The sequence below is a fragment of the Labrus mixtus genome, chromosome 19 (assembly GCF_963584025.1).
Source record: "Labrus mixtus chromosome 19, fLabMix1.1, whole genome shotgun sequence".
Classification (NCBI taxonomy): Eukaryota; Metazoa; Chordata; class Actinopteri; order Labriformes; family Labridae; genus Labrus; species Labrus mixtus.
The window spans coordinates 2,725,619-2,741,544 of record NC_083630.1 but is presented as its reverse complement, the minus strand read 5'-3'; the positions used below and the strand labels follow the sequence as shown (position 1 = coordinate 2,741,544).

The 15,926-nt window shown below is 42.9% G+C and overlaps 2 protein-coding genes across 4 annotated transcripts in view; both read left to right on the top strand.

Moving 5' to 3' along the window:
- arhgap29a (Rho GTPase activating protein 29a) overlaps nt 1-12,238 on the top strand; it is a 47,345-nt gene extending 35,107 nt beyond the window's left edge. For 2 of the 3 annotated variants that reach the window (XM_061064984.1, XM_061064986.1), the window contains 13 exons: nt 138-323; nt 1,357-1,494; nt 1,586-1,776; nt 3,429-3,598; nt 3,869-3,997; nt 5,164-5,262; nt 5,411-5,574; nt 6,859-7,047; nt 7,315-7,452; nt 8,248-8,483; nt 9,315-9,630; nt 9,761-9,869; nt 10,370-12,238. In XM_061064984.1, coding sequence (XP_060920967.1) covers nt 138-323; nt 1,357-1,494; nt 1,586-1,776; nt 3,429-3,598; nt 3,869-3,997; nt 5,164-5,262; nt 5,411-5,574; nt 6,859-7,047; nt 7,315-7,452; nt 8,248-8,483; nt 9,315-9,630; nt 9,761-9,869; nt 10,370-11,340 — 3,036 coding nt within the window. In that variant the 3' untranslated portion in view covers nt 11,341-12,238. The remainder of the gene's footprint in view (nt 1-137; nt 324-1,356; nt 1,495-1,585; nt 1,777-3,428; nt 3,599-3,868; nt 3,998-5,163; nt 5,263-5,410; nt 5,575-6,858; nt 7,048-7,314; nt 7,453-8,247; nt 8,484-9,314; nt 9,631-9,760; nt 9,870-10,369) is intronic. The other variant, XM_061064985.1, reaches the window with a different exon arrangement.
- Nucleotides 12,239-13,844: 1,606 nt separating this feature from the next.
- abca4a (ATP-binding cassette, sub-family A (ABC1), member 4a) overlaps nt 13,845-15,926 on the top strand; it is a 43,106-nt gene continuing 41,024 nt past the window's right edge. Inside the window, exons 1-4 of the mRNA XM_061064989.1 lie at nt 13,845-13,959; nt 14,412-14,523; nt 15,531-15,624; nt 15,739-15,880. Of these exons, the coding sequence (XP_060920972.1) occupies nt 14,458-14,523; nt 15,531-15,624; nt 15,739-15,880 (302 nt within the window). The 5' untranslated portion in view covers nt 13,845-13,959; nt 14,412-14,457. The remainder of the gene's footprint in view (nt 13,960-14,411; nt 14,524-15,530; nt 15,625-15,738; nt 15,881-15,926) is intronic.

Sequence of the window (15,926 nt, the reverse complement as noted above, 5' to 3'; positions counted from 1 at the left end):
ATCATCCACAAAGCATTAAGAGATGTTAATGTTACTTTTAATTGGGACCAAAGTTAAGTTTGATGACTTTTCTGTGATTGTAGTGTCTCGTTGTCTGCATCTGAACTTTTCATCCTTTTTTTCTTTTAAATTTCCAGAACGAAGCCGACAGCGCTCTGAAGAAGGCCCGGCTGCTGCAGGCCCAGCGGCAGGAGGAGTACGAGAAAGCTAAGGTGTCCACCAGCCGGCTGGAGGAGGAGCAGATCGGAGGAGGAGGAGGAGGAGCGGCGGCGTTGAAACAGTTGGAGAAGAGACGCAGGCTGGAGGAGGAGGCTCTGCAGAAGGTACACGTACAGCACCTCCTCTGCTGGACCTACTTGAATGTGGTCGATTGCAAAGTGCCTATTTCCTTCCTTTTTATTTATTTTTTTCAACATATTTTTATTAAAGCAAGTTCAAGCCATACAGTGCAATTGGGATGCAGTCAACATTTTTATTTTTTTCCCCAGAAACATCCAGTATCCAGTATCACTCCCTATAAACAACCCTCCCAGTCCAACAAATAGACCTCTTAGTTTAAAGACAAGAATGAAAGTGCAAGAGTGGAAAACTCACAGAATATAAAATACAATAACTAAATAAAAATAAAAAGATAAGCGTGAAAAAATAAAAGTACATTTGAGAAGAGTAGTATCAAAAAAATAACAATAATAATAATAATACAAAATGACGAGACAAACATAAATAAAAAATAAATAAATTAACAAACAGTAACAGGAATGAAAGTCGTTATGTGTATACAACACAAGTAAATAGGAAATATGTTCTTCCTTTTAAAAGCTATCTGGATTTTTGTAGTCCGGTTTTCTCAGCAGCCTCATGTCCTTAAAACCACCGATAACAACTGTTTATAAAGCGCTTTTAGCTGCATTATTTGTCATGCAGCAGTTCTGTATAATTCAGTTCCTGTGTCCTACTTCATAAGACACTCATGTTGCACAGTTTCCCCATGTCGTCAGGATCTTTGTTTGCAGGCAGAAATCGAAATGTTGAAGTGTGTGAAACAAAGAAAGCTTTACACTGCATGCAGATTTGTGCAGAATAAGGTTACAGATACAAACTGGTTTTCATTGTTCAAGCTGTCAGCTGCGTTGCACCTTGCCCTGTCAGGTATGTGAGACGGTGTTGTTGTGAAGGCTTTGTTATTTTCTCTTAGCTGACGTCAGTCTGTTGGGATGAAGGTGATTGTTCTCCTGCGACACTAAAAGCCTAAGACATCGATGCATAAGATGAAGATTCTCTCCATCCAGGGTTCAAATCTGTTAATTGAATAATTTGCTGATCAGATAATTAATCATGGGATGGATGTGTTTGCAGGCTGAGGAGGCCAGAGAGCACTGCACGTCCTGTCAGCTCGACGTCGGTGTGAAGAGAGTCGATTTGGCCAAAACCAAGAGTGTGATCATCACTCAGATCAGAGAGATGGTGTCCCAGTGCGACCTCACCTTCAAGGCTGTAAGTTCTGATGTCGGGGCGTTAAGTGTTTAGAACAGAAATCATGTTTTTTATCCAGAACAGACTTGATTACTTGATTTCTTTGTCTCAGGTGACGGTGAATTGGTTCCAGCTCCAGCAGGCTCAGGTGGTCTCTCTCCCCGTCAATCATCAGACTCTGTGTGAAAACGCCAAACAGTACGAGCCGGGTCAGCGCTACATCGACTTTGTGAGGAATCTACCGACAGACGGGCCTCGACTGGAGCCGCACTTGTTTGACTTTGCTGCCACGCAGAACGCAGGGTGAGACATGAAGACATATCTATTCAGCCGGCTAACACTTGAAACCAGATAAGAAGGTTTTTATTGTCGGACTGAAAGTTTGACTGCAGTGAGGAACACAGACACTTCAAACACTTACAATCTGACCTGACCTGAAATGTTTCAATCTTTATTAACAATCTGTAAACATGTCCTTAAACTTGCTAGAATATGAAGTGAGTCCAGCTGGAGGCTTTCCTCTGAGGGCCTGTGTCAACCTCCTGAGTTATCAGTGTTTGTTTCCTCTCTCAGATTTGATCAGGGGAAATGAGTTCTATTCGAGTTATTTCAGTCTCACAGATAAAGCAGCAGCTCTCAGAGAGGGTCACAGTCAAAGTTAGTTTCACTTCATTCATTTCACATTTTACTATTTGAAACAGATTTGTGAGGGACTTTAGTGCAAACACAACAAACAGCTCGATAAACATAAAACAAAAAGTAAACAACATCAACAATGTTCCAACGTTTGTGAAATACCGTTTGACTGTAAAACAATACAAAGTGGATGATGATTATTGATGCTCAGGATTATTTAAAGCCTCAGTCCAAAAAAAACCAAGTTTCCTTTTTTAGAGTTTTGGTGACGCAGGTTTGTCGTCTCACACACACATACACACACAAACACTCAACCACACACACACACCCACACACACACCCACAGACACACAAACACTCAACCACACACACACACACACACACACACACACACACACACACACACACACACACACACACACGCACACACACAGATGGAAATAAGGGTGTGCTTTGTTCTTTCTTTGTCCCCTCCGACCCTCAAAACGCTGATCCCTGTGATCAAAAGAATTCAGCTTTGGAAACAGGAAATGAAGCTTCACACTCACACACACACACACACACACACACACAGACGCGCTGGCACACACACCCACTCATTGGTCCTGAAAAGGTTAAATATAGACGGCTGACCTACTTTCTGTACTTTGTGGATTAATTATAAATGCTTTTATAAGCACTGGTCGGACTGGTTTCAGTCGTTTAAATCGTCGTCATCGGAATTATTCGAGGATGTTTTTATCTGATGGAAGGAGTCAAAGATAAAAGTGTATGAACAAAAATATAACCATTACAGAAACAGCTGATTTACATTTAGTAAAGAAAACAAAAAACTGCGAGACAGAACAGAGTCGCAGCGCTTGTCACTTTTGGGCCAAGCAGCCAATCAAATCGACCTCTGCTTTCTATGACACTTCCTCCTCGTCTGCAAAGCAACGATGAGAGCTCTACGTTTGCTCCAATCCATTTTTTCCCACTTGTTTTTATTTGTTCGCTCGTATGCACACACCTCCCCGCTCTACAGGCGCTCCCGACTGTTCTTTCCCCAGAAGTGCTCGGGTGATTTTGGATGATCAGGGCCTCATATTTTATCATTAGACTCAGGTCAGAGAAGTCCCTCTTAAAAACCTGCAGTACGACCAGAACACCGTGCTCCATGATGGGGATGCACTCTTCATTGATCTGTGACTCTGGCTGGTTTACTCAACAATGTGAAAGTTACCACAGGAACAGGAAGTCATTAATCTGTATATAATAAGTTATTCTGCTTTATAACGGTAACAGTATCATCACTTTTGTACCATTGTTTCCCTCCACAGCTTACCTTTAAACAAGCGCTCACTGAGTGGCAGCCACTCCTCCCACAGCAACCTGTCCCAGGGGTCCGTGACCTCTGACCCCCTCTGTGCAGAAGACGTGGACGGTCCATCCAACACCCAACACGCCAAGATCGCAGAGAGGCGCTCCAACAGCAGCACTGACATCCAAGGTGTGTAGCATAGATGAGAGGGCGACTGACAGAACAAGCACTTTTTAAAAACAACAGAAGATTTTCAAAATAAAGTCAGAAGTGAAGGTCATCTGACAGCCCGCCTGAGGGTCGGAGGGCGCTGCTCCCCGCGATCCAGATCCAGAGACAGAGACAGATTTAATCCACAACACATCACATCCATAAAGATGTCCCTTTGTATTCTCTGTAATAATTAATTTTTATGAATACATTTTAACCATTGTATCAATCCTCATTTCTCTTCTGCAGCACTTCGGATTCAGGCCCCGTTTCGTCCCTGGGCCTCGACCAGTCAGGGTGGAGGGATGTGCAGCGACTCGGAGAGTGCCGGAGGCAGCAGCGAGTCTCGATCCATGGACTCGCCTACAGCGAGTCCCGGTAGGACCACCCACAGTTTGACCTTTCACCCTACCTTCCCTCATCCTATCGTTTCTGTTTAGCTTTGAGTTAGATTGAACTTTAAACGTATTTAAAGACGTAAATGATCGAAGAAGGTAAATCTGAACATGATATTGGGTTTAACTTCAAACTAACAGAGAGGTTATGTAACACTTAAATCCTCTCAGGAATCTTTGTGATGTATCAGTCAGGGAACTTAAATCACCTTTACTTCCTGACGAGATTTCATGTCAGGCATCCAGCCGTGAAATTCACCTGAGTGCCCCCGGCGGTTACACAACACAGAGCTCTAAACATCAGGTGTGTGAGTGTGATGTCACTGATACACAAACCACAAACACAGGTGATGGACAGGAGGGACATTCCTCCGCTCTGACGGGGCTCCAAATGTTGAATCATCTCTTTGATCCTGATGTTCACTCAGCTCTGTTTGCATCTTATCTCCCAATGAAATCACTTAGTAACCAGTGACAGTGATGCCTCTGTATTAGACATTATGTAACCCTGTTTGATGCAGGATGGGTCATAAACGTTTTCACACATGCACATGCTGAAAATCTCTAGGGAATTTTCGGAGGACTGCCCTAAAATGCTCCTGACCTGGCTGTTCACACACTCACCTCACAGTGGGAGACTATCCCTGTCAGAAGCAACAGAGTCCTCTACACGACGCTATAATGAGAATATGTGTCTTTGTATCAATGCTACATGTAGTTGAAGAGAATCTCAATGTGAACTAAAGAGTGGAGAAGAACATACTGGAGAACAGGAAACATGCAGCAGCAGGTTCATTAGAGCACAGAGATGGTAGAGGTGACGTGCAGACAGTCTGTGGTCGTTCAGTGATCACAGGGAATAAACATCACCACCCCCTCCCACTGGCTCCAGGTGAATTCTCCTGATTATATCCTGCTGTGTTCTCACATCAGCTCACTCTGACTTTCTGCAGAATAAATACGAGGAGGCTGGAGGAGAAACTCTGGGTGAAGAGAGAAACATTCAGATGTTTCTGTTCACACATGACGCTCAGACTGAAAATATCAGGACATTTTCCAGGAGTTAATGGAGCGGGGGTTAAAAATGGAGATGTGACTTGATGTTGATTGTGATCATGAGGACTTACTGTGTCATGTTTTACTGTGCAGGAGACTTCAAGAGGAGATTACCCAGAACCCCCTCCACCGGCACCATGTCGTCTGCAGATGACCTGGACGACAGAGAGCCTCCATCGCCCTCTGATACAGGTGAGTCAGACTGAAGTCTTTGAACTCTTCTCATATAATGCACAAAGTGTTTTTCATATTGTGTAAATCTTTTGGGTTATTATTGAGTTCATGCTCCATACGAGAAGAAAAACCAGCATCTTTTTTGCGTTCCTCTTCCTGCCTGCAGGTTTGAGTGAGATGATTATTGAAACAGCCAGCTCCCCGGGTCCCTTCAGAAACACCCAGATGTCCAAAGCTGCTCAGACCCACAAACTGAGGAAGCTCAGAGCTCCATCCAAGTGTCGCGAGTGTGACGGCCTGGTGGTGTTTCATGGAGCCGAGTGCGAGGAGGTAACCCTGGTTTCTTTTCTTCTCCATTTAGCTCAAAAAACAAACTGAACAAAATGCAGACCAGCCGTGAGTCACTTCAGCGAGTCCAAAGCATTCAGAGGACGACGAGTCCTCCATGAACGCTGCCAAAAGTTTAGAACGGCGTCTTTATCAGTCATGGTGAGCAGAAATCAAAGAGCGACAAAAGAGAGAGAGCACCTCTGCCCTCATCAAAACATCCAAATTAAAGCGAAACTTTGAACTGGCAACAAAGTTCTGCTCAGAGTCCAAATCCTCCTCCGGGTCTCAGTCGGGAACGAGCGTGGAAACTGAAGGTCTTTTGTTGTCTTCTGAGGACTCTCCTCCGTCACCCCTGTGACCCCCCGCCGGTTCATTTCAGATCCAGTTTCTCTCCATATTTATAAGATGGGAAACAAAAAAACAAGAGTTACTGGGAGAGTTTATGTAACACTGGTGGATTCAATTACAAACATGAGAACTCTGCAGTCTTTTCTCTTATTGGTTCAAAAGGTTTGCTGACGTGGAACAGTTCCCGATCTGACTTCCTTTAAACGTCTGTTTGATGTAAAAAGGCCTCAACAAACTGGAATCAATGGTTTACCTTTGTAATAGGTTAATGGAAAGCCTGATTTATGGATGGATGTTAAAAGTTTTTCTAAATGTGTGACATCATCACAGAGACCTTCTTGTTACAAAGGAAGATGATTTGAAACACAAACAGCTGTTACATCACTTTCTACAAACACACCACACCACACTCATAAAAACCTTTTATATGACCTAACAGATCTCAGGAGTTTGTGGTCTTCTAGTAGATTTTTAGAAGGTGTTACTGTTTGACTTTGGTGTCAGTGGTTTGATCAGATCCAACATACGTATGTGGGCAATACAAGATAAGACAAACCTGCTTCAGTCAGAAGTAGACAAGCATTTCTTTTCTGTGTGGCACAATTACTGTTTATGTTAAAGGAGTCTGGTGAATTTGAAAACAGCAATGAAAGGCCTATCTCTGGATTAAAACAGGATTATTTCATGCAAGATATCATAACAGAAATGACTTCAAACAAGCACATCATGTGAAAGATTGCCTCGCAGCTTTTACCGCCTGTTTTCCCAACTCTGACTGAATCTAAAGCTGAAGTCATCATCTTGCCTCTTCAGCTTTGAAGATCAAAAAGTCGGGTCCTTTTCTGTTGAAACCTCTTCCCTAAAGTCCGCCTGTCTTGTCTCTCATGTCTCAGTGTGTCTCTGTAATAACTGAGATCCATGTGGTGGTGTTTGCAGTGTTCGTTGGCCTGTCATAAGAAGTGTTTGGAGACTCTAGCCATCCAGTGTGGTCATAAGAAGCTGCAGGGGAGACTCCACCTCTTCGGCATCGACTTCACTCAGGCGGCTAAAAACAGCCAGGACGGCGTTCCCTTCATCATCAGGAAGTGCACGTCAGAGATCGAGAACAGAGCGCTGAACATTAAGGTATTTTCTCTCCAGATAATATGAGAGATGAAATACTAATAACTAGTATGTATGAAGCCAAACGAGAGAGAACGCTGCTACTGTCAGATATTAAAAGATTTGAGTGCATCTGAAGATGAAACAGGATCAGGATAAATGTCACCAGAATAACTTTAGCACAAGAGTTTAACGTTTATGCTTCCTTGTTTCATCCACACAGTTTGACCATAAGAAGAATGTGTCTTTTGTCCTGTGTTGAATTCATTTCTGGGTTTTCGTTCTGTGCAGGGTATCTACCGCGTGAACGGTGCCAAGTCCCGGGTGGAGAAGTTATGTCAGGCGTTTGAGAACGGGAAACACCTGGTGGAGCTCTCGGAGCTTTATCCACATGACATCAGCAACGTGCTCAAACTCTACCTGAGACAGGTGAGCTCCTTGAAAATCACTTTCAACCTCGACCCTGTTTTTATATGTAAATGATTTATCTGACCTTCTGGTGGAGAGGCGACCGACTATCACTGAACGCTAGTAGTAGCTCATTTTACTTGTTGAGTTTCTTGAAAGGAGAAGTGCTGTCTAAATTAGGGAAGTACATCTTATTTCAAGACACTCGACAAGGACAACTTTTCTATTCAGGCCTTTTTTTTCTATCTCTTGAAATAAGATGTTTATCTGAACTCATCGGGTGAATGTGTCTTATGAGAAGTGTAATAGATATTTTTGACAAAAACACCTACTTAAATTAGTTTCTCTGCAGTAATTCCTCCTCTTTAATCCAGAAACAGCTGTCTGAAAAGCCGCCAGACTCCAAACTCAGAAACGATATTTTGACCTCTCAGAACACGGGAGTTTCTCGTCTTCTCGACGTCCGCCTCATTCTAAAACCTCGTTGGTGTTTTTGTGTGGCTTTGTTTTTTTAGATTTGTGTTGCATCTCCCGTGCTCTGCAGGATTAAATGATGTTTTTATCAGGGTATGGAGTTACTTCAAATGAACCAATCAGAGCAGAGAGGGTTCTCTAAATAAGGAAGTTAAAGGGTTAATGTTCCACAGAGTGAAGCCGCTGTGATATTTATTTGTCCGTGTTTATTTTGGGACGAAGCTCTCTCGCCTCACAGTTGATCACATTTCTAATTCAGTCCCAGCTGTTTATTTGGTCACATATTTCAGCTGCCTCTGTTTATTATTCACTTCCTGGTTTGAATGTTGCTTTCCTCTGCAGCTTCCAGAGCCGCTCATCCTCTTCCGTTACTACAACGACTTCATCGGTTTGGCGAAGGAGAGTCAGAGTATCATCGTGGAGGAGCTCGAGGCTCTGAGACTCAGCCCGTCCTCGGTGGGCCCGGCCCAGGTCAGCGTGGATCTGAACCGAGTCCTCTTCAAGATTAAAGACCTGCTGAGACAGATGCCACCGGCTCATTATAAGACGCTGCAGTTCCTCATAGAGCATCTGCACCGGTAAACATCCCATAATACACGAGTCAGCTCAGTGCAGTGTGTACAGTCAGACCTTCAGTACCTAAAAATATATCTACACATACAGTTTGATTTGTTTTATAAGAAGAATGCAACGTTTACACTGAATCCAGTACATGCACATACAGACGCATGATCAAAGAGTGCCAGACTAAGGGGGCACCGGTGGCCTAGTGGTTAGTGTGGGTCAGCCCAATGGGCCAAGGCTAGGCGGCCCGGGTTCGGATCCGACCTGTGGCTCCTTTCCTGCATGTCATTCCTCGCTCCAATTTACAACTCTATCCTCTGTCCCTGAAATAAACAGTGCCAGACTAATGAAGGACGTTTACACCAAATAGATAGTGATTATAAAAATAAAGATCAAATACATTTCAGATCACAAGCTGGAGAATTCTAACTCTGTGGAGACCTGGGCGCAAAAAGTTTCAGGTGTGCACCAAAATCATTCTGGTGTTCCCCAAACAAAACAGTATCTTTAGTGTGCACCAGACAGTTTCTGTCATTCTGACTCTCAGGATGAGATTTATTTTCTTTTTCTCCCTCATTGTGACAGAGATATCTCAAAGAGTTTCATGTGCACACACGATGCTTTCTCGGTTAAACACAGCAACAAAAACTTGAGCACAGGTCAGTTTGTGATGAGCAGCAGAAACTTCAACATGTTACTGCAGAGACTAAATATAAATCAAGCTGGTGTCATTTCACCAGCTTCTACAGAAGATCGAGTGTTTTACTTTAACACATATTGATGAATCTTGTTGATGTGATGTTTGTGGATAATAATGAACAAACGATGATCCGTCCTCTCTCCAGGGTGACGGAGCGATCAGAGGAGAATAAAATGACGGCGAGTAACCTGGGCATCATCTTCGGCCCGACGCTGATCAAACCGAGGCAGACGGACGCTGAAGTTTCCCTCTCCTCTCTGGTGGATTACCCGTATCAGGCCCTCATCATCGAGCTCCTCATCAGACACTACCAGATGGTCTTTGACACCCCCCTCAGCCCCCTCAGCCCCTCCTCCCCCTCGGAGGTCGACGCCCAGCAGCGCTCCGACACCCGCCTCACCCAGCAGGAGAAGGAGCAGCAGCTGAACCGCCACTCCAAGTCGCTGGGAGACATCAAGGAGGTAAATAATAAAGATATACAATCGCAGTGTTTTATTAAAGACAAGAGTTCAGGTATTTAATGTGGAATGTTATTTCGAAGACTTGACTTCGTGTTTTCTCTCCTTGCTTCTCGTCTCGTTTGTATTACAGCAGAGCTCAAAGGTGTATAAAAGACATTCCTCCATCATCCCTTCTTCACATCTATTGGCTGAAGTTCAGGAGACGATACCGAGCCTGGATGAAGGAGACTTCCAACCCGGTCAGTACTGATACAAAAACCATCATCGTAAAGGAAACAGTTTCTGCTGTCTGCTGGATGATATAGTAAACACTATGATCGCAAAATAACTCCTACACTAGCTTCATGGTTTCATCACTGGAGGTTTCCTCTTGATTGAAGTTAACACACTCTGTCTGGAGAGGCTGCAGGCTGAGCTGCAGCTGACGTTAGCTTAGTGTTTAGGGTTGATATTCACGCTACAGTGAGGGGGCTGCACCCAAAGCTGCTGCTTACTTTACCTCCCTTATTCCCTTATATTGTGTAGTTTAGAAAATCCAAACTATGACAGTGACCTGACGTGAAAGAGAAGGAAAGACACAGGATGGACGTGTTTTAATGTCCTGCATGCAGGCTAAAGAATGCAGACTGATTGGCTGTTGTTGTATTTAATCTGTTGTGTATCTTAATAATGCTTTCAATCATATAACTCAATACATTAATAATGAACTCTTGTTTTCTCCTTCTTCTTTTTTTTTAAGCTGACCAAGAGGACTCAGAGACCTTTAATGGAGTTTTGTCATCAGGCGTCCCTGAAGTGGGCAAACCCAGTGAGGGAGTCCTCCGTCGTTATCAGCACAACACGGTCACCAGAGTCCAGCTCCGACACCCCCGACACAAACTGTCCTCCCGACCGGTGAGCATGCCTGCCGAACAGGTCCTCAACCGAGGACAAGTGGACGAGAACAACACGAGGAACAGCAGCGAGCAGGACGACAGGAGGGGGGGAAGCTGCGACCAGTCCATCGAAGAGGTGGACGAGACTGAGAATACGAGAACAAGAGCGGGAGGTCATTTCAGGAGTACATTTATAGACACGCAGACGTTACGCAGAACTTGGGACAAACAGTACAAGCATGAAGTCTCCAAAAGTGTTAAAATAATGACCGCTTCTCCTCCGGAGAGTACGGCAGCAGATTCCAGCAGCTTATCAGCGTCTGTGCCGTTATCCTCCTCACCTTTCTCTCTCGGGATGACCGGGAGCGCCGTTAGCAACATCTACCCCAACAGGCCGTACACTGTCGCAGTGCGAGCAAACAGGACTTTGAGACGGGAGGACAACGTGACCAAGTACAGCCCTGTGGTCACAGCTTTCAGGGCTCCCAGGACTCTCCAGCCTCCCCCAGGAACCTTCTACAAGCCCCCGCCTGGGAGCAAAACTAAAACTCTGCAGAACTTTGCTTTAGCTAACAGCGCTGAGGAGGAAGAAGATGAGGATGAAGAAGAAGAGGAGGAGGAGGAGGAGGATGAGGATGAGGAGGAGTTGGGGATTGAGATAGAGGTGTCAGTAGATGAACCTCTGGAGGAGGAGGAGGCTGAGCAGGCGGCCATGTCTCAGTCTCCCAGCTCCAGCCCTGAGGAACTGGGCCCGAACCAGGCCAAACCAGTGTATCAGAGACTGAGGCCTCGACGGCTGCAGGAGGTGGAACACAGAGAGGCTCATTTTGTGTGAACGCCTGAGAGATCTAAAACAAAAACAGTGATCAAATGTGCACAAATAATAAGAAACATCTGCATAGACACTGCAGAGACATTTCCAGATGTTTCATGATTGTGAGCACTGTGTGGACAGTTGAAGACAAACATGATGCACTTAAAACGCTGTAAATGTTCAACATGAATCACCAATATTTCATCACCAATCACCTGCTCAGAACACTCTGTCGCCTGCTACAAATATTTATAATTCTTTTTTTTAAAGCTGTGCAATTACATTTTTATTTGAGTATTTTGTACAAAAAAAAAAATCCTACAGGCTCACTCTCTATGAATGTTTATATACCAAAAAAATAACTATGTTGAATGGTTCCAATAGTGCAGGTGATCACAACAGAGAGAAAGTTTGGTGCACTAATCAGATCGTCTGAAACTGTTACATTCTGAAGTCATCACTTTGCAGATATCTTGAGTATAAAGACAGAAAATGACATTTGTTACATCCTGTCCTGACATGTATCGTGTTACTGCACACCAGTTGCAAAGGGTTAACTGTGCGTCCACTTGTTTTTATACTGTTACACTTGTATGTTGTCATCTTACACTGTTCTGACAAGCTTTTAGAAATGAAACCAGATTGTATTACGGCATTATCTTTTTCATTATAAGATAAAATTTTACATTTCTTAATAGCCAAAGCTGTTTTTTTTAAGCTCCAGTAGTTTTTAAGATCTTATCTTAAACAACCTTACAGGTTCTTTGTATGTAATTGGACGTGCTTCATGTCTTTTAAATATCAGTTTTTTTCATCGTAATGTACAAGAATAACAGAATGTTGCAAAGATCAATGTAAAAAACAGGTACATGAAAACAAACACCCTTTTGTAACTTATTAAAATATATCTGAAAAATTCCACCATGGTCTGTTTTTTTTTTAAGGGAAATTTGCCTTGAGTGGATTTCTTCAACCTGCAGCAATGAATCAGGCTGTAACGTCTGCAGCATAATCCTCGATGGATCAAAGAGCGTCCTCTTAAAGTTCTTGTTTCTGTCCCTGTTAGGCATGGGGTTCCACAGGGATCTGAACTGGGTCCATTGTTGTTTTGACTTTACTTGACACCACTGGGTACGATTTTGCTCTACTTTCCCCATTGGTCTTCTGAGTGTCCCAAAGGTCAAAAAGAAGATAGTTGGTGAGCGGGCTTTTTCACACCCTGTGTCGCCCCCACAACCACCGCCGCCCTAATTCATGCCAACCTGCTCCGACCTCCACCTCAGCGGCAAGGAAGTGTGGACAACAGGAATGTGATATTCAAAGGAGAAATCCTTCATGCATCTTAACTCCCCCTATCCAATTTTTCTTAACAATGAGTCAGGTCTTTAACCTCCTCTTTGTTAAGTGTCTCGGGATAACACTTGTTGTGAATTGGCTCTATACAAATAAAGAATGATTGATTGATTGATACCATGCACCAACATTATGGAAAAGTGGACCTCTGGACATTAGGCAGGCCTGCCTCTGCTGAGCTATTTAAAGCAAAAATAATACCCACTTGTTTACTGTTGCTAATGAGTCATGGGTGGTTTGTACATTTCCCTAATGTTCTGTTTGAGTCTTAGTGAGGTTTTAGAGTTTAGATGTTTTTAATGTTTTTTTAATGAGTCATGTATAGCACTTTGATTGAAAGTGCTTTATTTTTTATCACATTACTTTTGCCTTGAAGGGAAGAACCCTTCCATTGCACTCTTCCAAGTAACCAGACTCCATAGACAAAAACACTGAAACTAATTGCTTGTCTACTGCTGACTGAAGCATTTTTGTGTTATTTTGAGTTTCAGAAATAGTATGTTTCATCCAATCTAACCATTGATACCATAGTCTCAATATAACACCAATTTAAAAGCTACTAGAGGACCAGATATTGTCATGTTCTTTGAGGTAAAATTATTGTGTTTGTCAATGTAGTCTGGTGTGTTTGTAGAGAGCGATGTGGTTAGAAAATCTTCTCCCTCTGTAACATAAAGGCCTATGTCTGTAGGATTATTTCTGTAATCTCAGCCTGTCAGGGACAAAAACAACTTTTAGTGGCTGTACTTTGATCGGCTAATTATCCCCTGTTGTTTACATTAAAGCCTGTTTCATTGCTGCAAGCTAAAGCTAACTTCTGAAGCAGTTCCAAAACTTTTTGCTTTTGGTCATTTAGACCCCAAAAATATGTAAGAATTAGGCCTACAGTAAAGACTAACACAGAAGTTAATCAACATATTGACTATTACAAGCATCATGACATTCATTGTATGTAAAGAGATACATACAATGGTAGGTGTTGTAAAATATGTTTTAAGATTTGCACATTTGTTCTTTACAGGTAGTGGGATTATACCAGAGGCAGGATTATATAGTGTGACCCTGAGCCTGGGGGTTAGGTGATGTAGAGCTCTACTAAAGGATAAGAGTGTTGGCAGTCTCCCAGAAGTGAGAAAGGAGATTAAAGCAATCTGCTTAACTATTCACAAGGTCTGGATTCTTGCTGTGTTTGCAACAACAAGACGTGTCGGAGGAATATGTGGTGTTATGCTTTATTTATTCAACATCAATACACACGCCGAGTGTTCTACAGTAACTGTTCTTCTGGTAAGTGATATGACGTGCTGTAGTAGCCATGTATTGAAATTCAAATGCTAAATGTATTGGCAGCTGTGAAATTCCACAGTAGTTTTAACAGGGCTGGATTCGAGTAACTTCTTTACGTGCTCAGAGTCTGTGGTATTTTTAAGTTGTGATGTTAGCCATGATAGTTTTGAGAACATGTGGGAAGACTGTGTAAAAGTCAGATTATTGTTCAGACCACATGAAGTGTGTTGAGCTCAGTAAGCTCGTTACAGGGCTAATGACAGCCTTCTCAAAGTACACGTACTGGATGAATGAACAGACACCTTTTCAATGACGCCACACTAAAGTTCAAGAGTTTATTCACAAAATGTTGTTTCCTAAATGCTAAGTATCTTCAGTCTTTCCTGAATTGTTGTTAAATACTATACAGCTTTATTAAGCTCATGAGATCATTGTGGACCGTCTGGTTTTAGGTTTGTCGGTTGGTGCCAGGCCCTGCGGGGGTGAAGAGGAGGAGTCATGGGGGCAGGAAGACAGGTCAAACTCCTGTTGTGGAAGAACTGGACCGTACGCAGGAGGCAGAGGGTAAAATTGTCTCGTCCATCAACAGCACGCTATATTCATCCTTTTAAAGGGTTACCGTTAGCTAAAATGCTTTAGGTGTCATTCTATGCAGATGATACCAACCTTTTCTTGCATAAATGCTAAATGCTTAAGGTGTTCTTTTCAGATGATAATACCCACTTATCAGCTCAAACGCTAGATGCATTCAGGTGTCTTTCTTTGCGGGGGATAGCCACTAATGTGCTTACATGCTAAATGCTTTAGATATCATTCTCTGCTGATGATACCCATGTATTAACTCGTATGCTCTAGGTGTCATTCTATGCAGATGATATCACTTATTTGCTTTAATGCTAAAGGCCTAAAGGTTTCATTCTTTCCAGATGACACACGCTTTTTGCTTAAATGCTAAATACTTTAAGACAATACCAACCAGTTTGCATAAATGCTTACGGTGCTGTTCTTTGCAGATGACAAGACTTATTTGCTTAGAGGCTAAATACGTATCAGTTTTATTCTTTGCAGATGACACCACTTGTTTTCCTGAATGTTAAATACTTTTAGGTGTCATTCTAAACAGATGAAACTAATCTTTTTCCTTAGGGCTAAATGTTTTCGGTGTCTTTCTATGCAGATGATATAAGCCTTTAAACTTAAATGCTTACTGCTTTAGGTTTCATTCTATGCAGATGATACCACTTGTTTGCTAAAATGCGTTAGACTTCTGGGTGTCATTTTTTGCAGCCGATGCCCACCTTTTGCTTTAATGTTCAATGCTTTTAGGGGTCATACTAAACAGCTGATACCAACCTGGTTTTTCCTTATTGCTTAATTTTTTGATGTCATTGCATGCAGATGATACAAGAAGAACAAGAAGCATCTCTGCTTAAATGCTAAATACCTTTAGGGCTCATTCTTTTCAGATGACCATTTAGTTCAAACCCATGCTGACAAACAGAAAAAGTAACCTCCATGGCGGAGGTGATAGTAAATAGATCTGAAAGGTTTTGGTTGTGATCTTTAACCAGTTACGTTTGTTCATGGAGCTCATGTGGCCTGTGGTGCTCTTCATGGGACTAGTGTGGCTGAGAAGAGTGAATCCGCTTTACCGTCAGCATGAATGTAAGAAAACGACTTCACTGTTCATGAAAATATCACAAAAATTGATGTCCTCAGAGAGAGAAGCATGGTGCCCTGTGGTGTCCTTATTCATAAATCTTGATCATTTCTCCTCAGGTCACTTCCCCAACAAGGCCATGCCCTCTGCAGGGATCCTGCCGTGGATCCAGGGAATCTTCTGCAATGCCAATAATCCTTGTTTTCAGTACCCCACACGCAGCGAATCTCCAGGCGTGGTGTCCAACTACAACAACTCAATGTAGGAGATGGTAGAGGTCATTAAAAACCTGCTAAAAGAGCAGAAT